The sequence below is a fragment of the Melospiza melodia genome, chromosome 16 (assembly GCF_035770615.1).
Source record: "Melospiza melodia melodia isolate bMelMel2 chromosome 16, bMelMel2.pri, whole genome shotgun sequence".
NCBI classification, from domain to species: Eukaryota; Metazoa; Chordata; class Aves; order Passeriformes; family Passerellidae; genus Melospiza; species Melospiza melodia.
Window position 1 is genome coordinate 15,411,250 of NC_086209.1, and position 21,277 is coordinate 15,432,526.

At 50.8% G+C, this 21,277-nt stretch overlaps 2 protein-coding genes across 3 annotated transcripts; one reads left to right on the plus strand and one right to left on the minus strand.

Moving 5' to 3' along the window:
* The first annotated feature begins 74 nt into the window (after window positions 1–74).
* On the plus strand, window positions 75–16,805 carry LOC134425810 (ras-related protein Rab-6A-like). The gene is made up of 8 exons (XM_063170790.1): window positions 75–253; window positions 1,639–1,697; window positions 3,321–3,374; window positions 8,332–8,437; window positions 9,125–9,236; window positions 12,026–12,119; window positions 13,723–13,789; window positions 14,583–16,805. Exons 1-8 carry the CDS (start codon window positions 175–177, stop codon window positions 14,645–14,647), a joined length of 636 nt encoding a protein of 211 aa, XP_063026860.1. The 5' UTR covers window positions 75–174; the 3' UTR covers window positions 14,648–16,805.
* Window positions 16,806–18,425: 1,620 nt separating this feature from the next.
* On the minus strand, window positions 18,426–21,070 carry PDZD11 (PDZ domain containing 11). 2 transcript variants are annotated; one of them, XM_063170792.1, is made up of 6 exons: window positions 20,938–21,069; window positions 20,735–20,818; window positions 20,222–20,278; window positions 19,923–20,021; window positions 19,777–19,837; window positions 18,426–19,146 (listed from the first exon to the last, which is right to left on the minus strand). In XM_063170792.1, the coding sequence occupies exons 1-6, from the start codon at window positions 21,022–21,024 to the stop codon at window positions 19,112–19,114; spliced, it is 423 nt and encodes a 140-aa protein (XP_063026862.1). In that variant the 5' UTR covers window positions 21,025–21,069; the 3' UTR covers window positions 18,426–19,111. The 2 variants fall into 2 exon arrangements, with proteins under 2 accessions (XP_063026862.1, XP_063026863.1); XM_063170793.1 differs by lacking the exon at window positions 20,222–20,278 and having other exon boundaries at window positions 20,938–21,070.
* Between the last annotated feature and the right edge of the window lie 207 nt (window positions 21,071–21,277).

The following is a 21,277-nucleotide window of genomic DNA, read 5'->3' on the forward strand; positions in this document are numbered from 1 at the left end:
CCTCGCCGTTGCCATGGCCGCGTCCCTCCTCCGGCGGCCGCGGCTCCCGAGGCGCCTCCCCGGGGCGGGCCGGCGGTGACGCGGCGGAGGTGACGCGCGGGGCGGTGGTACCGGGGCGCTCGGCGCTGTCTCCTTGTCCCCATCACGGCTCCCGCACGGCCCCCCCGCGCCGCCATGTCCGCGCCCGGCAGCGGCGGCGACTTCGGGAACCCGCTCAGGAAGTTCAAGCTCGTCTTCCTGGGCGAGCAGAGCGGTGAGCGCCGGGCCGGGCCCGGGCGGAACCGGGAGGGGCCGTGCGGGGCGGGGGCAGCGCCCGGGGCCGAGGCCGCGCCGTGTCCGGGGTGGGGGACGCGCTCCGGGGAGGGGCGGCCCGGCCTGAGGCCTCGGCGGGCGGAGCCCGGGGCTCCGTTCCCGGCCCTTCCCATCACCCGGGGCTCCGTTCCCGGCCCTTCCCATCACCCGGGGCTCCGTTCCCGGCCCTTCCCTTCGCCCGGGGCTTCGTTCCGCCCTCCCGGGCCCGCAGTGCGCCCGCAGCCCGGGCGGGGAGGCGGCTCCAGAGCTGCGGGGGCTCCCGGCGGCTGCGCTGCCCCCCTGGCCGCGGCCTCCTTCTCTCCCTCCCTCCCTCCCTCGCAGCCCGGGGTTTTGTTTTGCCTCGAAGGGCCTCCCTTTTGTGCCCCTTCCCCGGGAGCGGGTGGATGAGTTGTGTGTTTTCCCCGGGGTCGTGGTGGGTTCTCGCTGGGAGTGTCCGAGGCCCGTTGGACAGGGCTGTGGAAGGTGTCCCTGCCCACGGCGGGGGTGGGACTGGGTGAGCTTTGAGGTCCCTTCCAACCCAAATCATCGTGGGGTTATTGCTCCTCACCTTCTCCTCGAGCCTGGAACTGGAGGTCTTGGAGGGATTTCCAGAAGTTTTCTGATTTCCCAGCCTTTCCAATGCAGGATTGACATTGCTGCTGATAGACGTTTGTCTAATCTGGTTTTAACCCTCTCCAGTGTTCCTAATTTCACAACCTTTTTAGGCAATTTATTCCTCTTTCCTCTTCTATCCATGTTCTTTGATTTTTTCTTGGCTTCCTCCAGCTTCCTGAACCAGAATTGGAGCTTTATCTTTGTTTTTCACTTCTTATCAGTTCTGCACTTTATCTTGTGATGATATTGGGAGATGTAAATTTAAAGTTTTGAAACAAACCACCAGAGTTTGCTCTGTATCTAAAACGTTGTTACAAAGGAGAGATGGGAGTGTGGAATATTGCTTTTCCACGCAGCCAGAGGCAGCAGAACAGCATCTGGAATATCACCTGCTTTGTTTTGATGTTTATGTCCCAGACTTGGGGATTACATAAGGAGCAGAACAGGGTAACAAAGCAGATTTATTGCTTGCCCAAAGCCAACAACGGGTTCTTTGTTATCAACACACCTGATTTGAGGGCCAGGTTATCTCCATGATTAAGTTTGGACCTGCAGAGATTGATCTGCCTCTGTCATTTTGGGGCTGAAATTTCCTGCTGGCTGTTTCCCAGGGAGGTGTAGCTGGAATGGCCTGAGATTGGCAGCTGCTCTCACATCAGTGCCACTCCCAAAGCAGTGCTGGTTTTTTTTTCCCCACTGCTGCTTGAAAGTAATTTTTCTCTTCTCTTGTAGTTGGGAAGACCTCCCTGATCACCAGGTTTATGTATGACAGTTTTGACAATACTTACCAGGTATGTGATAGTATTTATTTGATTTTTTAATATATTTATATTAATGAATCCATGCCCTGCTGTTCAAATTGATGCCTGGGAGCCCATTCCTCCATGAGATGTCAGTTCAAGATCAGATCATGGGTTAAAATGTGCTGTGAAATGATAAATCAAAGCATCCAGTGTGATGTCAGGAAGTGCAGTGTCCAGAAAGGGAGCAAGGTTTAGATCCCCTTTGGATGTGGGATAGATCCTGTGAGAAGCCTTGAGGAAAATGGGGAGAATGTTGTTTTATGGTCAGGATTTCTGGTGCTGGATATGGGAGCCTCAGGAAATGGAGAATGAATAAAAACCCAACATCTTCTGACATTCTTAGTCTCCGTTATCTTTAGAGCTTCCATTTCAGAAGAGTTGAGTCTGGAGTGTGTAGATGGATCTGCCAGAAGTCAGCTTGGTATATTTTGTCTCTCAATTTTTTTATTACTATTTTTTGACTAAAGGACTAAAGATAGGAAAAGCCAGGGAAGTCTTGGCAGGCAAAGAGGGGGGTGGGGATGAAGAGGCTGCAGATGAAAAGCAGAAGATGTGTAAGAGGCCTGAAGGTTTGGGGAAGAATTAATTGCATCAAAGGCACTCAGAAATATTTCATGGGAATATCAAATACCTGTAAAGCAGATGAGATTAGGGCTTTATCTTTTAATTCAGCCTGGAAGAGTTACTGGGTTAGATTGGGATGATTGGAAGTCAAAGACAAGTCACTCACTGGAACTGAATCCTCTTGTGCTTCCTGTGTTTTTTCTTTCCTGTGCTCCCTTTCTTTTCCTGACTCTTGTAAGATGCTCTCATAGATTTATTTATTACTTGTTGTAGTTGTTATAAACCATGGCCTGGTTGGAAAATTGACCTCCCAGAAATAAATTCTCCCTCCCAAAACTGACTGTGTTGCTCTTTACAATTATTCAATGGTACACATTCAGCTGTGAGTGTTAAGAATGGGGATAATCTGCCTAAAACTCTCAAATCTGGTACATCAGGAGCTCTCTCCTCTTTCCTGGGGTTCTGATGAGCTGGGACAGCTCCTTGATTGAAGTGCCTGGGAGTGCACCTAACTTAGTGCTTTATTTTAAATGCCTTTGTGCTGGAATTGCTGTAGCAGTGGGAATGGGAGTGGATGCAGACCTGCCTGGGAAATGAAGCTGCTGAATGTCACTGGAAGGGAAGCACATTCTGAAGTGGAAAGGCCTGGATAAAAATGGCTTTTTAGCTTTCAGCTGCCCATATTTTATAGATCCCGTTTGTTCTACCTTTTGGGTATTTCTACCAAGATAATTCTTACCAGACTGAATTGGGGCAGGCCAGAAGGAGCTGCCAGCTCAGATACAATCTGTGTGGAGATGCAGGAATGTCTGAGGTTAAAATCCAGACTCAGAGGTTCTTGTGGAGCTGAGAAGTGTTGAGGAATGCTGTGAAAAGCAGCTGGTGCAGATCCCCAGATTGCTTTGTTTTCATCACCTCAGTTGAAGGCAATTGAAGGCAAATCTCTTCGCCAGCTTCATAACAAGTTTGTGAACATTTGTGAGAGTTTGTGCAGCAAAGGGATGCTGGAAGGCAAGTCACAGCTCCTAATGCTTCTCCTCTTTCCAGGCAACCATTGGAATTGATTTCCTGTCCAAAACAATGTACCTGGAGGACCGCACGGTGAGTGGGGCAGGGCTGGGCTGGCTGGGAGGGCTCTTTCCCCTGGCCCTTCCTCCAGCAGCTGCTGGAATCCTCCAGCAGCCTCCAGAGAACCAGCCTGGGCTGAATCCCATCACTGGTACAAGATCTGATACCTCTATCAGGAAGTCCAAATCTTCCATGGAAAATTTGGGCTGGATAATGGCCACATCCCAGGGAATGTGCTGCCTCCTGTGTGCACCTGCTTTGGGTGCAGTTTGCTCCCTGAATTTGCAGCTCTGCCTCTGGGATTGTCAGGATGAAAAGGGCTGAGCAGACCTCAGGTAGCACAGAATATGCTGAGCTGGAAAGGACCCACGTGGCTCATGCAGCTCCTGAAGCCAATAAAAAGCCAAGGAAGGAGTTGGTGTTCCAAGTCTTGATGTCCTTCATGATTAGACCTCATTCCTCCTCCTAGGAAGTTCTTGTGGTAACACAGCTCTGAGCACCTGCAATAAAGCAAGGGATTTAGCCTGCGTGAGATTCCTGTTTGCACAGAGACCTCTCACTCCCTTCTTCTGGATTTCCTCTCAGTATTTGTGGGTTTGCTCATGTTTTGCCAGTGTTTGCCTTTTTCCCATTTTCCTGCTGTGTGAGGAGTGTGACAGAGCTGTGGGGAGCAGGGAACACTCCTGTGTGGAGCTTTGGGCCTGCTGCTTCCAAAGAAGTCTCTTCCTATTGTGTGTGCTGAATTTCCTGAGAATTTCTCTGCCATTTTAGCAATGATTCCCTCTTAGAAAAGCCCTTTTTTAATATTGGTTTAAGGCAAAGATCCTGGGAATGCTGCTGGACACCTGTGGATGTCTGTGTGCTGTTATAGTGGCGTGGGTTTCTCATGGTTGTGTAAGTCAGGATGTCATTCACCTGCTGCTCTGCTATCCAGAAAATCCCATTTTCCTCCCAGTGTTGGAATGCTGTGAGCTTTCCTGGTTATGTAAGTCGTTCACAGAGCCCACAAAGCCTGTTCAGATAACAGAGGTGTGGAGTGTAGATAAGAGGAGGGACAGATACAAGCAAACAAGCCGAGAAAATTCAGACACTGGAATAGTTTCTCAGATGTGGTTAATGCTGGATTTTGCAACAGGCTTTGATTTCTGGGCTGGAAATGAGGAATGCTGAGCCTCCAGCTGGGATGTGTGCTTTGGTGGATTTGATATGGCCTTGCAGCAAAAGCCAGCAGAAGGAATCCTCATCCCTGGAAGGGTCCAAGGCTGGGTTGGACAGAGTTTGAACCAAGCTGGGATAGTGGAAGTGTCCCTGCCCATGGCAGGGGTGGATTGAGATGAGCTTTAAAATCCCATCCAACCCAAAACCATTCTGGCATTTCATGAAACTCATGTGGAATTTGGTTCTCCAAAACCATCTCCCAGGAAGGGCAGCTGTGTGCCATTGCCAGCATTGGGATGTGAGGCATTCAGTGAGCTGGAGCCACCTGAAGCCCCATCCTCAGTCCTGGCTGTCAGGAGCCACCTCCATGTGCAGTTCTCCTCATTCCTGACACACCGAGCAGTTCCTCCTCCTCTGTGTGTCCATATCCTCCCAGCCCTGTGGGAGTGCAGTGCAGGAGAAGCCAGCCTGCAGGGTGGTTGCTCTTGGGGCTTCCACCACCTCTGCTTTTCCAGTGGGATCATCCAGGCTGGGCTGAGGGGGTCCTTAGGGTCAGGAGTCCCACATCTGGCCAGCTGCTTGTGGGGCTGTTCTGGCAGGGTCCCTGAGGCCTGGCTGTGCGTTTCCCTTGTTAGCTGGTGCCATGAGGAGGATTTAGGACTCTCCCAGTTTCTGGTGTTGGAATGTGTGAGATATTCCTGGGTGTGTGGAGGGAGGGATGTTCCCAGACCTCGGGAAGTGCCACTGCCTCTTTTCACATTTCTGTTCCATTTGAACTTTCCTTTTGTTGCCTTAGTTTTGCTTTGCAACTTATTTTTCTTTATTTATTTTGATTTCACTTGAGTTTTGGTTTTGTTCTCCATTTTCCTGCTGTTCCCCTTCCCCTTGCCCTGCACTTTTCCATTTCCCAGATCAGGCTGCAGCTGTGGGACACAGCCGGCCAGGAGAGGTTCCTCATTCCCAGCTCCATCCGTGACTCTGCTGTGGCTCTCATTGTCTTTGACATCACAAGTAGGTATGGAGCCCAGGCTCTGCAGGGACCTTGCTTTTAACTCATTTCTTACTCCTGAAGTGGTGGTGGTACCCAAAAAGAGCTAAAATAGCCCATCAGCCTCCTGTGGGTGTTGGCAGGGATTGGGAGTTCCTGTGTCTCTGCTGGTTGTTGGTAGCCTTTGCACAGCTTTGCTGTTTTTCTGTGTTGTTTTTTTTTGTTTTTTTTTTTTAATTTTATTTTATTTTTCTAACTTCCAAATTATTTTTCTTTTTCATTTCTGGGTAAGGAGAGAGATTATACAAGTAACAGCTTCAGGTGCCAAGCAAAGGAACGTTGTTAGAGTAGGTAAAACAAAACAGAACCGTTTTAAACAGAAGCTGTGGAGTGACTTAGGAGGATTCAAGATTCCCATTTTGTTGGAAAAGAGACCTGGAGACTCACAAGAGAGCTTTTGAAAGAGGAGAGATGCAACAACCACAATTTCTAAAGAACAAACAAGCTTAGAGGGAAATTCTCTGTAACTCTTGACATGAATGTTTTAATACAAGATAGGGAGTTATGAAGAGAATTATTTCATTGTAACTCCTTGTTACTGATTCCACTTGATCTGTTGGGGGGGTTTGTTAATCTACAATATCAGGATTTATATGAATTTCAGTAAAGAAGACAGCACAGGTGGAAAAAATAAAAGCTCTGGCCCAGCTTTATTCTGTTACAAACAAGTTTAGAGTGAGGTGTTTGTTTTGCTCTGCTAGGCTGAAGTGCTTGACAAGTAATAGGCTGTGATTTATCCTCAGTGTTCAGGGCAAATAATTTCTTGATATTTCTCCAGTCCTGGAGAGAATTCTGGGGGAATTCCTGATTTGGTGCAAATGGTGTCAGACTGGCCTGTTTGGAGAGCACAGAGATGTACAAGTGGTGGCCTGTGCTGAGGCAGGGGGGCAGGATGCACAGCTTGCCATCATTTTTCCCACTGTGCAGGTACAGGATGCTGTTTGTCCAAGCAGCTGGAAACATCTTGCCAGTCCAGGATGTTCTTAACAGCTCCTAGCCATGTCTGAAGAAATTAGGTGACAGCTGGTCTCATAATTCTTCAGTAACAGACTGATCTTTGCAGATAATTTCATTTTTTCACAGTTCTTAGTGACTGAGAGGTTTAAAGTTTTCTTGTGTTGCAGAAGGGACATGCCCAGGTACTTGTGGGGGCACAATGAAATTGTTTAGCTATTGTTGCTGTGCTGGACATCCCAAAATGCAGGTGGAGACATCCATTAGGGGAGTCCATACTCAGCTCAGGCCCCTCCTGAAGGTTGTTCCTAAGGAAGGCTGGACTCATTCCTGGTGTCCCACAGTGGTTATTTGTGTTTTCCCTTCTAAAATGGGTGCACACAAACCTGGACTTGTAGAAATGCAGCAAACCTGGGTCACTTCAGGGGGGTGTCTGTGTGGTACCTGGTCACTGGAGACCTTCCCTCAAATAACTTTACCCTGCACAAATCACAAATTAAACAAATTTATAAAATTAAATAAATTTAACAAATTTAATTACCTGGGCCAGCTCTGTGATGCTTTCTCCGGTTGCCTTTTGCTGCGAGTCTGAAGGTTTGGGGTGGTTCAGTCACCACCTGGGTGAATGTTCATGGGGAATATTCCAATGTAGCAGCAGTGTCCAGGAAGGGTGTGGAAGGGATCAGCCTGATCTTCCAGCTCTGCCGTGACACTGCCCAGGTGTTCCCACTTTGTCACCCTGGGTTTCCTGGCATAGGGAAGAGCCCTGACTTCTGCTCCTGTAATCAAGTCTGCCGTCAAAATGAAGCAAGAGCTAATTGCTTTAACTATAAACCCTAATCTTCCTTAAGCCCCAGGGCATCAGCTCGACATTCCCTGATGGAGATAAGATGTTGTTTTGAATCTGACTGCAGGCCTGTGCTCTATCAGCTTCTCTTCCTCTCCTAAAGAAGCAGTGATTGGTCCTGAAGAAGCTGCTTTTTCCTTGATGAGCTGTGCTTCATTAACCAGTATTCTGCATCCCAGCTGGGATTATTTGTGGCTGCAAACTGGGAACCAGTGGGTGCCTCCAGAAAGCTGTTGGGGAGGAGGAGCAATCCTGTTTTCAGGCACTGTGGGGTGAAGGAAAAGGACTTCCATGTGGAAAGCTTTTTGTTTGGGGTGTTTGGGGGAGTTTTTGAGCAGTGCTGGTTCAGCCAGGCAGGTCCCAGACCTTGGAGCTGTCATATATAATAATATATAGTAATAACAACAGTTTGTGTTTGGAGTCAAACTCTTCCAGCATTTTTGTGACTCTTGCACTGCTCTGGGAGGGAGAACCCAGTGCCCTTTGCACCACCTGAACCCTGCAGTGTGTAACACTCGCTTTCATTTCTGCTGGAGTTTGTTATCATTGCATCAATATCCCATGAAAACCCCCACTGCCACCACATGGATGCTCCATGCTGGAGGTTGGATGTTGTTCTCCTGCCTGGTGTCTGTCCTGGGGGAATTGCCCCAAAAGCTTTGATCAGAGATGCTCCAGGCTATGAGTCCTGTGGAGATCCCATCCATAATCCTGGGAGATCAGTGCTGGACTGTTGGCTACCCCCAGTAATGAGGTGGGATCCAAATCCTAGAGATGTTTGGGAATAGCAGAATCTCTGGGCAGGCAGAGGAGGGAATTAAAGCACTTCACAAACAGATCCTGGAAACAGCTCTGCTGGGGTTGGATTTGGGGCGAGATGGCAAGCTCAGCTCAGCTGCTGAGGTTAGGGATGGAGGTGTCCTTTTCCCTAAAGGGTTTTCCTGCTCTCTCTCCTCCTTGGTGGGCCGGGCTGGCCCCAGCAGGTGCGGCTGCAGCTCTGGGACACGGCGGGGCAGGAGCGGTTCCGCAGCCTCATCCCCAGCTACATCCGCGACTCCACCATCGCCGTCGTGGTCTATGACATCACAAGTGAGTGCTGGCAGCTCTGCTGGGTCCTTTGGAAACACCCCACACCAGCAGAACTGAGAAGTTACAGCCACGAGTTCTGCAAAAACATCATTAAAATCAGAGATGTTTTTCACGCCTTCCTTGGTTTTCTGTCTGGGCGGGAAATAATTGCTGTGGGGTGGGGAGGTTTGGAGAAGCACCTCTGTAGGAATGTGCCCCGTGTTGGTAGAGTGACAAAACTCTCCTTTGTCCCCTCAAAAAGGAAAGAAGTTTCTCTCCTCGATTAGGTGAAAAAGCCACCTCATAAGTCTAAAGGACTTCACCTCAAACTTAATGATAGCTAATTAGATTGGATTATCTAATCTATCAAAAAGTCCCACCTAAGCAATTTAGTAGAAAAAGAAGTGAACAAAGAATCTAATCACTTTTGTGAAGTGTTTTGCCAAAAGCAAAGATCTCCTGCACCTAGCTCAGTTTTTCTCTCTTTGTTATTTTGCCTTTTATTAAACCTTTTTGTTTCCAACACTGCAACAGAAGCCATCCTGCCTCCAGAAGTAGCTGAGCTATCTTAAGTGTGTTATAGACCTCCAAAAGCTTATTAGACCTAACTCAAAAAAAATACTCTAACACACCTGAGTACAAGTGAAGCATTTTCCCTGTCATAAAGGAGTTTTATCCTCAGCTTTGCCATTTCATTCTTCCCTGCAGACTTGAATTCTTTCCAGCAAACCTCCAAGTGGATCGATGACGTCAGGACAGAGCGAGGCAGTGACGTCATCATCATGTTGGTGGGGAACAAAACCGACCTGGCAGACAAGAGGTAACGGGGGACCCTGGGGCCAGGCTGGGCTTTAAACAAGGCTTAGTTTTAAACGCAACGTCGTTTGCTTGTCAGGAAATTCTCATTTCTGCTTTCAGCAAAAGTTATTCCCTTTGCTGTCCAACAAGTAGTTTAAAACAAACTCACCGAAAAAAAAATTGCTGAAGTGGTTCTGCGCCATTATCTCAGTGGGGTATTTTGTCTGATTTTCCTTCTCACACTGAGGTAAAGGCTAAAAGCTGCCTGTAGAAGCAAGGAAATCAGCTGATTTTCACTGTTTTCCACTGATTATCCCCACTCTCTCTGTACATGCAGCTGGAAGTTCATGGCACAATTTCTCCTTGTTAAGAAGCAGCACAAACTTTTGTAGGATTGATCTAAAAGTATGAATTTCTCTGAGTATAAATTTCATGTCATACATAACACACACTGAGCTTGTGGATGTGTGAGAGGAAATCAAATCAGCAAACCCAAACTTCCCCAAAAGACAGACCCAAGAATTTGATTAGACTCCTAAAATGACACAGATTAATGTTTTGGGAGGTGCCATAAAGCATTTTACTTTAAAACTCTTAATTCTACAGCACATCAACCAAAATAACCAATGTAGTGGGGTCTTAAAAGAGCACAGGCTTTACTTTGTGTTCCTATTTCAAATCCTTCTCTGGATTGTTGATTTAACAATGATTTTGTTGAATATTTTCAGAGATTTTTGTTCCTTAGGAAGGTATCAGGAGAAGGTATCAGTGTAGATAAGGGAAGGTTTTTATTTTAATGGATGGTGCCAGAGGCAGTTGGCAAAGGGAAGGTGGAGTGAACCAGGCAGTTCCAACCCTTCCAAATGAAACATTCTCAACATCCCAGAAATGTGGGCTTTGGCTGTCAGGGGTTGTGTGAGGGCTTGAAGCCACAGGGGGATTTTGATCTGATGCACAGAAAATCACCTGAGGAAGGTAGAACTGAGAAACACCTGGATCTCATGGCGAAATAAAGCCTTAAAATATCAAGTTCTTGTCCTTTGGCTGTTAACAAAATTGTCCTGATCAAAGGAGAACAATTTATGGATGAAATTAATGTTTCCTCAACAAAACGTTGGCTTTTATTTGAATATCAGTTTACTCTGTTTCTTGGGATGATGGGCAGAGTGATCTGAGTGTTCCATTGTGGGGCAGTCCCACATTTTTAATTCTAACCTCTGCTTTGCTCACTCCTGCAGTTACACATTCCATCAGGGTGTGTTGTGATGTGGATTTTCTCATGTCATTCTGGTGGTTTTATGTCCCAATATCCCAGGCTCTTTGCCCTGCAGGTTTTTAGTTTTCATGCCCAGCAGGAAAAGCAGGGCTTTTTTTTTTTTTTTTTCCATTTGGCTTTTCCCACTTCACTGGGAAGCATTTTGAGCTGTCCCATGCCTTGCACTTTGAAAATATTCCTAAAACTTGCTGCTTACAATACAGGAATACAATAAAAACGTGTACAATTCATTTTGCATAAGATTCCATGTGTGATGAACTCATGATCTGTCCCTGAAATCGTTCACAAAAACAAAATCCAAGATGTTGTGTCTGAGCCAGCTCTAGATTTTGACCACTGAGCCTCTCCCAAGCCCTCCTGGCAGCTGGGAATGACTGCAGCTCCCTGACTGAATAACCTGGCATTTCTGATTCCTCCCAAAATCCAGTTTTATATGAAGCTGGAAAGGCCAGTGGGATCATTTCAGCCTTGGAGTATTTCCTGATGGCGCACAACAGCTGGCCCAGCACTGCTGGAAGAATTAAAAATACCACAAAAATTGTTTGAAGCTGCTACAGCTGAAGTTCCTGCAGCACTGGAAATTCTCATTTTGGCAGCTGAATGTGACAGGAGTCCTGGTGTGGGCTGGAATTTGGAATGATGGGGAAGGGAATATCCAGGTGTCAGTAACAGGAGCTGCCTTGCCTTTCTTTTCAAAGGACCTTGGGGTTTTGTGAGGCTGAAATTCTGGGCCTGTAAAGGCTGGACAAAGCCACCTTTGGTGTCACAGAGGTGACATATTTTTTTTTGAGGCAGAATACAGGGAAGCCATTCATCCTCTGATAAAAACCAGGGATGAGGCAGATTCTGAGGCCAAAAAGCAGCACTAAAAATAGCCCTGTTCCTGTTCAGTGCAGCCTGCTAAGTTTTTCATTCCGCTCAATGTTGCTTCAGTTGGTGGCTGGTTTTTTTTCTTTGTTGATTTTTTTCTTTCTCCCTGCAGTTTTTTTTCCCTCTCATTTTTGGACTCTTTTGCTTTGGTTTGGTTTTTGTGCTCTGTGATTTGTTCTCATTACTGGAGACAGGTTTCTGTAGAGGAGGGAGAGAGAAAAGCCCAGGAGCTGAATGTGCTGTGTGTTGAGAGCAGTGCTAAAGCAGGACTCGAAGGGACACAGAGGGGCAGTTCCAGGTGCTTGTCCCCAAGCTGCTGCACTGTCCCTGCTGCTGGAGCCTTTGTGTCACCTCACAGCATTCCCTCTGTCAGATTTGGGAAATCCCTGTCTCAGTGTGGGGATTTTTCCTGGCCTGGAGTGCTGTGGATGAGGATCAGATGTTGTGCACAGGCTTCGTCCTGTGCTGCTCATCTGCCACAACTCCAGGGATTCCTGGGGAGTTTCCCTGAGGTGTTTTCACTCCCAGCTGGAAGACTTGGGGCTGGAGAAGCCTCCAGGGTCCTGAGGTGGGCTGAACCCTCTTGGAAAGGGAGCAGCAGCTCACTGCCAGCCATCTCTGACTTTTCCTTCTGTTCCTTTTGTCTCCTTTCCACCTTTGTGCAGGCAAATCACCACAGAGGAAGGGGAACAGAGAGCCAAAGAGCTGAATGTGATGTTCATTGAGACCAGTGCAAAGACTGGCTACAATGTGAAACAGGTAAAACATGCAGGCTGTGTTCTCAGTCAGGAATTCACTGCTCTGGGTCTGCTCCAGGGTGGATTTGGGATCCTGCAGGAATTTCCTTGTGTTTAATGCCAGCCCCTGAGATGTTTCTTGGTTTGTGTAGTGCAAGCTCCTTTCCTGTTGAGTTAATGATTCCCTGTCAAAGCTAAACCTTGAAACAAAGGAGGACTCACTCCAGAATGTGCTGAGGGATGGGAAAGGGGGAAAATCATTGTTTTGTGCAGCCAGTCAGCTGGAACTTGGTTTGGTTTGGTTCACAGTCAATGCACTGCTTGCTGAAATCACTGCTGACATCAGTGGGAGAATTGTTTCTGCTGATGCACTGCAGTAGAAGTTCCTCCTTCTGTTTGCCAGCCAGAGAATCTTGAAATATTTTAGGGGAATTGAGGTTGGAAGGGATCTCTGGAAATCGCCCTTTCCAGCCCTCCTGCTCAGAGCAGGCTGCCCAAAACTGACTCCAGCTGAGTTTGGAGTATCTCAAAGGATAGAAACTGTCCAGTGCCAGTGTTTGATCAACCAAACAGCAAAACAACCTCTACATTTTCATTTTAAGCCGAATTTCTCAGATTTCTGCTTGTGCCCTTTGATTCTTGCTTGTGATTCCCCTCTCCACTGGTTCAGGGATTGTTCTGGATATCCCAGAGCTTGGAATAAGGAGCTGTGGGCTCTGGAGGAGATTGGGAAACATCCTCAGGGGTTTGCTGCACACCAGCAGCTTGGTACAGCCCCACAGTGGGACTGGGAGGCTTTGGGCTCAGTTTTTGTGGCTGTTCTGGGTTGAACCCACTTTAGTGGTGGATTTTGACTCCTGTTGCTTTCTTTGCCCAGTGGGTGTTTGTGAGGAGAGCTGGGATGTGAAGCTGCAAACCCCAGCACCTCACGGGGACCTTGGTTCTGCAAGGAACCCTTTGAGGGATGGCTGAGAGGGAAATCAGAGCAGCAGGGATTGCTCTGGGTTTGATGCAGAGAGTTCAGCAGCCTGGCAGTGTCTGTGCTCCAAACATCGACTGAGGAATGCTCCAAACCCATTTTCCAGGTTTTCTGGGGGTAGCAGAGCCCTTCCCAGTGTAAGTGCAGCTCCCTGGAACCAGCAATTCTGCTGAGGAATGGCTCTTTAGCAGCAGGGCTGATCTGAAGGGCTGGGCTCTGAAAGCTCTGTTGTTCCACAGAGGAATATTCAGTGCCAGCTGAGTGATCAGAAATCCCCAAATCTGCACCCTTTGTGCACAAGCAGAGGCTGAACATGTTAAATGATGTTTAGTAAGTGCAGGAGGGAGTTCCATGAATCCCTGGAAGAATGTTACTAATTAATTCCACGTTCTCTTCAAGCAGGAGCAGGTAAAATAAAACTGGTTTTTTTATGTAGGCATTGAATAAGTTCTTTAATATAAGTTCTTTAAAACCTGTTAAATATCCTGCATAAAATTCTCATGGCATTTTTGATCACTGCTCTGCCTGTTAAAGTACCCACTTAAGGAGTTTGTACAGCTCAGACTCAGAGTCCTGCTGTAAAACAAGGTTTTTAACAGGAACTTGTTTCTGACAAACCTTGAGCTTCTCCCTTGCTGCTTTCCAGCTTTTCCGCCGTGTGGCTGCTGCCTTACCTGGGATGGACAGCACACCAGAGAAGAGCAAAGAAGACAGTATCCTTGTTTTCCTTGGAATTAGGCAATTATCTGGTGTTAAATTTGGCTTACTGACTTTCTTTGGGCACATTGTGGGGATGGGCCTTGCTGGGGTTTGCAGGGATTTGACTGAAGCAGGACACGGAGCTGTTGGACTGTGAGCAGAGGGATGGAGCAGCTCTGCCATGAGGAAAGGTTGGGACAATTGGGATTGTTCAAGCTGGAGAAGAGAAGCTTTGGGGTGACATAATTTGGGCCATCAGAACCTGAAGAAGCCAAAAAGAAAAATGGAAAGGGGATATTTACAATGGCTTGGGATGACAGGACAAGGAGGAATGGCTTCCCACTGCCACGGGGCAGGGTTAGATGGGATATTGGGAAGGAATCCTTCCCTGTGAGGGTGGGGAGGACCAGGTTGCCCAGAGAAGCTGTGGCTGCCCTGGATCCCTGGAAGTGTCCAGGGCCAGGTTGGATGAGGCTTGGAGCAAGCTGGGCTCGTGGAAGGTGTCGCTGCCCACGGCAGGGGCTGGCACTGAGTGATCTTTAGGGTCTCCTCCAACCCAAACCACCTTGGCATTCTATGACCCTGTTTGTGGGCCAGATATAAATGTACACAACTAATAGCCAGCATGAGTTCTGCTTCTCCACTGGAGCCGAGGCTGGAATTTCCACACCTTTAGAACACCAGACTTCGTTACTCATTTTGCCCATCCTCTGAGACGTCTCACCACGTTCCTGCCTTTGCCTGTGCAGAGACCCCAAACAACCCTTCCAAATCCTGTCCCGGGTGATTCCTTGACTGTGCCTGCAGTGATTGACATCAAACTAGAGAAGCCCCCCGAGCAGCCAGTGACGGAGAGCGGCTGCTCCTGCTAACGGCCCCGCGGCAGCGGCAGCCCCGGCGGCCGGGCTGGAGAACATCGCGCTCATCGCCCCCGGGGCTGCCAAGCCATCCCCAAGCGAGCAATGAACCCCTGGGTACTGGTGGGGAGCAGCCCCAGCTCCCCTCTCACTGCATGGTTTGAGCCCTGAGTGCAGAATGAGTGTCCTGTCTTTTGAGTTTATTTTTTTATGTTGTTGCACTTTGGCACCACGGTGCCCTTCACACTTTCTCTCTTTCTCTCTCTCTCTCTTCCTCCCTCCCTTTCTCCCCCTGTTCCCACCTGGAGCCTCCCTGCTCAGATGTATCTTGTGAATGCCATGGAAAAGCTGCCGAGTTAGGGAAGACAAAAATGAAGCTTTGGGGGGTGGGTTCTCTGCCTTCCCTCCCGCCTTGCATCCTCCCCCTGCCTTCTCCAGCCCCCTGTCCTGCATCCCCACTTCCTCTGGTGAAAGGCTGCTCCTTAAACTTAAACCAGTCACTTGGACTTGCCTTTTTGGACTCTGCAGGTTCCCAGGCTTTGCTTCCTGCAGGGCACACAGCCCATGAGCTCTCTGGTTTCTCCTTTCTGTGGATGACCCTGGCTAACTCTTGCTCACCACTTCCCAGTTTTGCCCCTCGAGTCACACAGGCCCTGGAAAGCCCCAGACTCTGAGAGCTTTGGCCTTGTTGCTCCCATTTGTGTGGCAGGGACATCCCAGAGCCTGCTGGAATCTCTTCCCATCCAGATGATGTTGGTGAGTGTTGGCTGCACGAGGGGCCAGAGGCTTTCCAGCCCGAGGCTGCGTGGGGAGAGATCCTCAGGGATTCTGGAAGCAAACAGTGACCTGGAATCCATCACTGCAGGGGCAGTACCTGCCCTGGGAGTCATGGATGCTCCTCGGGCTCCTTCCCTGATCTCCATTCTCCTGTTCTCTGTCATGGGAGCTGCTTCATGCGGAGCAGGAGAGCCACAGCAGAGGGAAGGGCAACATTCCAGTCTCATTCCCAGGTTGCTGCTTGATGGAATCATTCCCATTGCCTCTGCCCTTGGAGCAGAGCTCTGGGGTGGGACCAGCAGCCAGTTCACTCCTGGGGGAGTTTTAACCTTTGCCAAAGCTGAGGGGAGCAGTGCCAGGGAATTCCTGTCACAGTGGGTGGAGAACTGGAGGATGGGATGCTGCTGAAGGGAGTTCTGGTGTCACTCCCCAGCCTCGGAGGTTGGGAGCTGCCTCCTTTCCCTCAGCCCCTGGTTGTGAATTAATTCATAGAACTTTTCAGAGATTTCCTGGGGTTTTGGGTCCACAAAAAGTTGGCAGAGAGGAGAATTCCGCTGTCCTTTCCCCACCTGGCCTGTGTGACACGGAGCAAGCTGTGGTAGGACAGTGAGCACAGTGTGACCACGGTGGGGGGGTCAGTGGCACTCCCTGCCCTCCCCTGGCAGGGTGTCCCTCAATCCCTGGCACCCGAGGAGGGGAAGGGACAGCCCTGTGCTGGGATGTGGCAGCCCTGGCCTGGCAGCAGCTCACTGAGGTCCCCAGAGTCCCCTCCCCTGGGGCAGCTGGCCGCAGGAGGAAGCTGGGATGTGAGTCCTGTCCCACCCCTCGGGGAGCTGATCCCATTCCCTGTACATAGCCCCTGTGGGAGTTGCTGGTGTCGGTGTCCGTGTCTGTAGAACAGGTGTTGCTGTCCCTGCCCAGGCAGCTCTGCTGTCCCTGTCCCTCCCTGGCAGCTCTGCTGTCCCTCCCTGGCAGCTCTGCTGTCCCTCCCTGGCAGCTCTGCTGTCCCTGTCCCTGCCCAGGCAGCTCTGCTGTCCCTGTTCCTCCGTGGCAGCTCTGCTGTCCCTCCCTGGCAGCTCTGCTGTCCCTGCCCTGGCAGCTCTGCTGTCCCTCCCTGGCAGCTCTGCTGTCCCTGTCCCTCCCTGGCAGCTCTGCTGTCCCTTCGTGTTGTTCGAGTCACGGACCGGGGCGGGAGGGGGGAGACCCCAATTAGGGGCGGGGGGTAATTAGTGAATCCCATAGTTCCCTTCCCACTGTTTTTCTGGATGTGTTCCTGCCGTGTGTCCGGCCCCGCTGTCTTGTAGCTGTAGCGAGTAAGTGTGACTGTAACTCTGAGTAAGGACTGTGTGACACAGCCACAGTGTATCACTAAATAAATAAAGTTATTTCACCAACACCCAGCTCTCCTGCTGCCACGGCGGGCTGGGGGAAAAGAGGGGTTTGCTCTGAGCTGTGACATTGCTGTCCTGAGCTGGGATGGAGGAGGAAGGATGGAGGAAAAGGAGAAAGACGAGGAGAAATGGAGGAAGAGGAGGAGGAAGGATGGAGCAGGCAGCATGAAGGACAAGGAGGAGGGATAGAGGAGGAAGGATGAATGAGGAAGAAGGATAGGAGGAGAAGGGACTGAGGTGGAGGAATGGAGAAGGAAGGACAGAGGAGGGAAGGAGAAAGGACTTTTCTGATGTTGTTGCAAAATGTGGAATATGTAACAATGTTCTCAGGAGGTCTCTTCTTTGATATTTGATCTTTGTTACTTTCAAGCCTGATCAGCAAAAATTGAGATTTAATCCAAGAAATTGAGCAGGTAATGAGCTGGAAGTGATGTCCAGGTGTTGGAAGGTGTTCAGGGTGGAATTGCCTCATTGAGGGTTAGGGCTGGACATGCTTGAATGATCTCAGCCCTGGGGGAGGTTACCAAAGCTTGGGAAGAAGGATTTCTCTCAATTTTGGGATAACAACAGGACTCTGTGCATGCAAACGTGACTCTGAATGGAGCCCTCAGGTGAGTCCTGCCCTGCAAAACACCTGGGACTGATCCTGCTGCTCCAGCAAGACCTGCAGGACTCTGCCAGTGCTGCTTCCCTGCAGCCTGAACCCCTGGCAGTGCTCCCTTCATCCCTGCAAGTGTCCAAGGCCAGGCTGGACAGGGCTTGGAGCAACCTGGGATAGTGGGAGGTGTCCCTGCCCTCCCTATCCAGGCACTGGATGATCCTTCCCACCCAAACCAGTCCATGATTTTATAAATTTGTGCCTCTCAGCCCAGTTTTATGTCACTAAAAAAAATTCCAGTGTTGCTGGAGCTGTTGTTTTCCCACCAGGAATCAGCAACTGCTCAAGTTCAGGAGGATGAAATGGACTCTGGTGGCCTTGAAGCTTTGCTAATTAGCATACCCAAAACATGAATGTGCCTTCAGAAAGAATCCACTCTTTCCTGTCAGCCAGGTCAGCAGGAAAACACCTGAGTCATTCCCTGGGAGGAGCTGCCTGGGGCAGGGGAGACCTTCTGGAGCTCCTGCCAGGGAATGCTCTGAAGCAGGAGGGACAAATCCAACCTTGAAATTGGATCTGCAGCTCCTCCTTCCCTATGGAACATACAGATTGTGGGAAACCAGAGAGGGGATACAAGAGGTCTCCTTCCCTTGTTGCAGGGGCTTCCAGGATGTTCATTCCCCTGGTGGAAAAGCTGTTTTTTAATTCTTAGTGAAAATCTCTTTTCCCGTGTCTTTTCCTTGTTCCCTGCCCTGCTCCTGGAGCTGTGCTGGTGCCACCACAGCCACAATCCCGCCCTGCTCCTTCCCAGCAGTGCTGGAACACTCCAGGCTCATCAGGGGCTGATTTCCAGCAGAGTCAGTGGGAAAAGCCCCTGAAACAGCTGCAGATCCCAAATGTTCTCCTGCAGGCTGCAAGGGTGACTGGGGCTGAGCCTTGTCCCAGCATTTCCTTGGAATGGAGCTCATGGTGGGTACATCCCAACCTCCACACAGACTTCCTGAGTGGGAAGAAGCTGAACTCAGGCTGCTGTACTTGATTTATTGATTGTTTTTACAGAAAAAGTGGAAAACACCACAAAGAAGAGAAGTCAGAGCCAGGGCTGTCCCAAAGCCATTACAACGTGATCCCACCAGGCATTTGCTGATAATTTCCTTGGTAATTAACATTTCCAAACATCCCAGTCCTATATTGTGGGGGTTTTATCAGCAAAGAGGCACAAACAGCCAGAGCTGTGCATGGACTGGGGCTGGATTTTACTCCTGGAGTTGCCAGCAAACCCAGCAATGCAGAGCAGAGGTGGGAGAGAGGAGAAGGAAAGAATTCCATGGCACAAGAGAGTGAAACAAGTGAATTTCCTGGAGGACAATGCCTGTGCTCTGCTCAGGAATGCTCAACAACCAGGGATCCAGGATCAAGGGATCCACAACCAGCTCAGAACTCAATTTAAGTCTTGCTAAAACCTGGATCCTGCTGGAGCAGCTGCCCCCCAGGCCCCACTTCCCACCAGCTTTTCCCAACACCCATTCCCAGGAGCACAGCCTCAATCCCCAGCCACCTTCCAGCCAAATGAGCCCCTTGGCATCTCCCCACGTGGGAAAGAGCTGATCCTGTGCAGGCCAGGGGTGCCTCCAGTGAAAGCTGAACCGTGAGGAGTCATCTGAGACGTTGGGAAGGAGGAGTGGAGAGGTTCTGGCAGGATGGAGCTCCCTGTTAGTGAACTGTCCGTTCCTTCTGCCGCTGGTAATCTGGGAGGAAGGGACAAGGAGAGCATGGCCAGGGGGAATCACCCAAAATGTTCAGGAAGACACACATTCCCAAGTGGAGGCAGTGTTGGAAACCTGGCTTTAAAAGTGCACCTCCACCAGTGATTTTAGGGCATTCAGAACAAAATGCTTTTTATGAAATTTAAAACCCCTTCTTCCCCTACTCCTTTTTCTTTTTCTTCTTAATGGCCACTTTCCATTCTATGAAGAATCCTTGTTTGGTTTGACTTTTCCCTTTTTTATCCCTTAAATCTTGGAACTTTATAGGTGCAGAAACTGGGAGTTAACCCAGTCCTTCCCTTCACTCACAATTCAAACATGCTTAGGGAATCCAAGGGATATCCACCATTTGCACTTGTGCCAGACCTCGTTCCCCTGTTATTCAAGGATAATCAGCTGCAAGTCCTGAGCTTTAAATTAACTTTTCCATTCCCAGCCATCCCACCTTCCTGCTCTCCGAGTTTCCTACATGGAAAGCCAAGCCCCATTATCCTGATGTGGTGCCTGATCCTAAATCAACAATCGGTGACCTTGGGCTGCTAAACTGGGCTGGAATGGGCAGGCATTGATGGCATTTGCTTCCCAAGGAGCCTCCCAGCACTGGGCACGTACTGTAGGGGAAGTAGCGCACGCGCATCGTGATCTCCCGCGCCGTCTTCAGGATCTCCACGGCCTGGAAAACGAGCACAGAGCATTGCCTGGGTTCTGTGCTGGGCTCAGAGGCTGCAGGGTGGTGGATTCCCCATCCCAGCGCTCACCTTGCTGTGCTCAATGTCCTGGAAATCCACATCGTTCACTGAGAGCACCTGGTCCCCCTCCTGCAGCCCGGCCCTGTGAGCATCCGAGTCGGGAATCACCTGGGAGGGGAGAGCAGGGATGGCAGCAGGGGATGTCCCACAGCTCCCCTCCCACACTGCCCTGGGAGCAATTCCAGGGGCTGGGAGGAGAGCAGGGAGAGGTGCAGGATGTTCTGAGGCAGCCAGAGCCTCCCTGGGGCTCAGCTGCTCCCACCAGCACAGGCAGGATCCGGGCAGGAAAGGCACAAGGACGGACACACCTTGGAGATGAAGATTCCCAACTGCGAGGCTTTTCCTCCCCGGATGTTGAAGCCCAGCTGTGGGAAAAGCCAGCAGGGAAATGCAGTCACCAGGACCCTTTCCTTGGCCCAGTTCTCTTTCCATTCCCCAGGACTCTTCTCCCTGTCCAGGGCCTTTCCAGTTCCCCAGGACTGCTCTCCCTGCCCTGCCTCCCGGAGGGATCCAAGGCGTGGCTGCTGCGGTGCTCAGCCAGGTCCTCTCTCCTCATTCCTGCCACCGGGAACACCTCAGGGGACCCCGCTCCCACCCTCCAGAGCTCCACGGCCCAAGATACCACATCAGGAACAACCTCTCCCCCTGGCCACCAGCCTGGCATCTGCCACCCTGCCCGCCCCACGCCTGTCACAGCAGTTCCCTGTGCCAGGACGCTGCCGGTCGGGAATATCGCGATCCCAGCGTCTTTTACTGTCGGGAAACGCTCCGGGAACGCGACACCTCGCCCAGGAACGCCGGGCCGGCGTCGCCCGCCTCACCTGCGCCCCGGGCGGCTTCTTGAGGACGATGGTGCGGGGCAGGAACTGCGTGAGCTCGTTGTTGTAGTCGGGGTGATAAACGCGCTGCGGGGGACGCGCGGCGGCTCAGCCGGGGCCGGGCCGGGCTCCCCTGCCCGGCGGGGCCCCGCGGCCGCCGCTGCCCCTCCCGGGCCGTGCCCCCGCTCCCCCCGCCCCGGGCTGACCTCGTGCGGCGGCACCCAGGCGGGCGGGCTCTCGTAGGGCGGCAGGAAAACCACCGGGAAGTCGTCGTAGGGCACCCGGCCCTCCATGCTGCCGCTCCGCCGCGCCCGGGACGCGCCCCGAGAGCGACGCACCGCGCTGCGATTGGCCGAGACCCGCCCCTGGCTCCGCCCCCTACCTGACGCACCCGCACGCGATTGGCTCCGCCCCTCCCCTCGCGCGGTCCCATCCCCACCCTCGGTTGGCTCCGCCCCCGAGTGACGCACCGCTCTGCGATTGGCTGGAGTCCCGCCCCTCGGTGACGCACGGCCCCGCGATTGGCTATCGCGCCGCCCCGCTTGC

What these genes read in the sequence shown, in the direction of transcription:
- LOC134425810 (XM_063170790.1), top strand. Translation starts at nt 175, where the DNA reads ATGTCCGCGCCCGGCAGCGGCGGCGACTTCGGGAACCCGCTCAGGAAG. An exon ending in TGTACCTGGAGGACCGCACG is followed by an intron (nt 3,375 to 8,331) that starts GTGAGTGGGGCA and finishes TGGCCCCAGCAG; the next exon opens with GTGCGGCTGCAGCTCTGGGA. An exon ending in CTGGCTACAATGTGAAACAG is followed by an intron (nt 12,120 to 13,722) that starts GTAAAACATGCA and finishes GCTGCTTTCCAG; the next exon opens with CTTTTCCGCCGTGTGGCTGC.
- PDZD11 (XM_063170792.1), bottom strand. Translation starts at nt 21,024, where the DNA reads ATGGAGGGCCGGGTGCCCTACGACGACTTCCCGGTGGTTTTCCTGCCG. An exon ending in CCTGGGTGCCGCCGCACGAG is followed by an intron (nt 20,819 to 20,937) that starts GTCAGCCCGGGG and finishes CGTCCCCCGCAG; the next exon opens with CGCGTTTATCACCCCGACTA. An exon ending in AGAAGCCGCCCGGGGCGCAG is followed by an intron (nt 20,279 to 20,734) that starts GTGAGGCGGGCG and finishes CTTTTCCCACAG; the next exon opens with CTGGGCTTCAACATCCGGGG.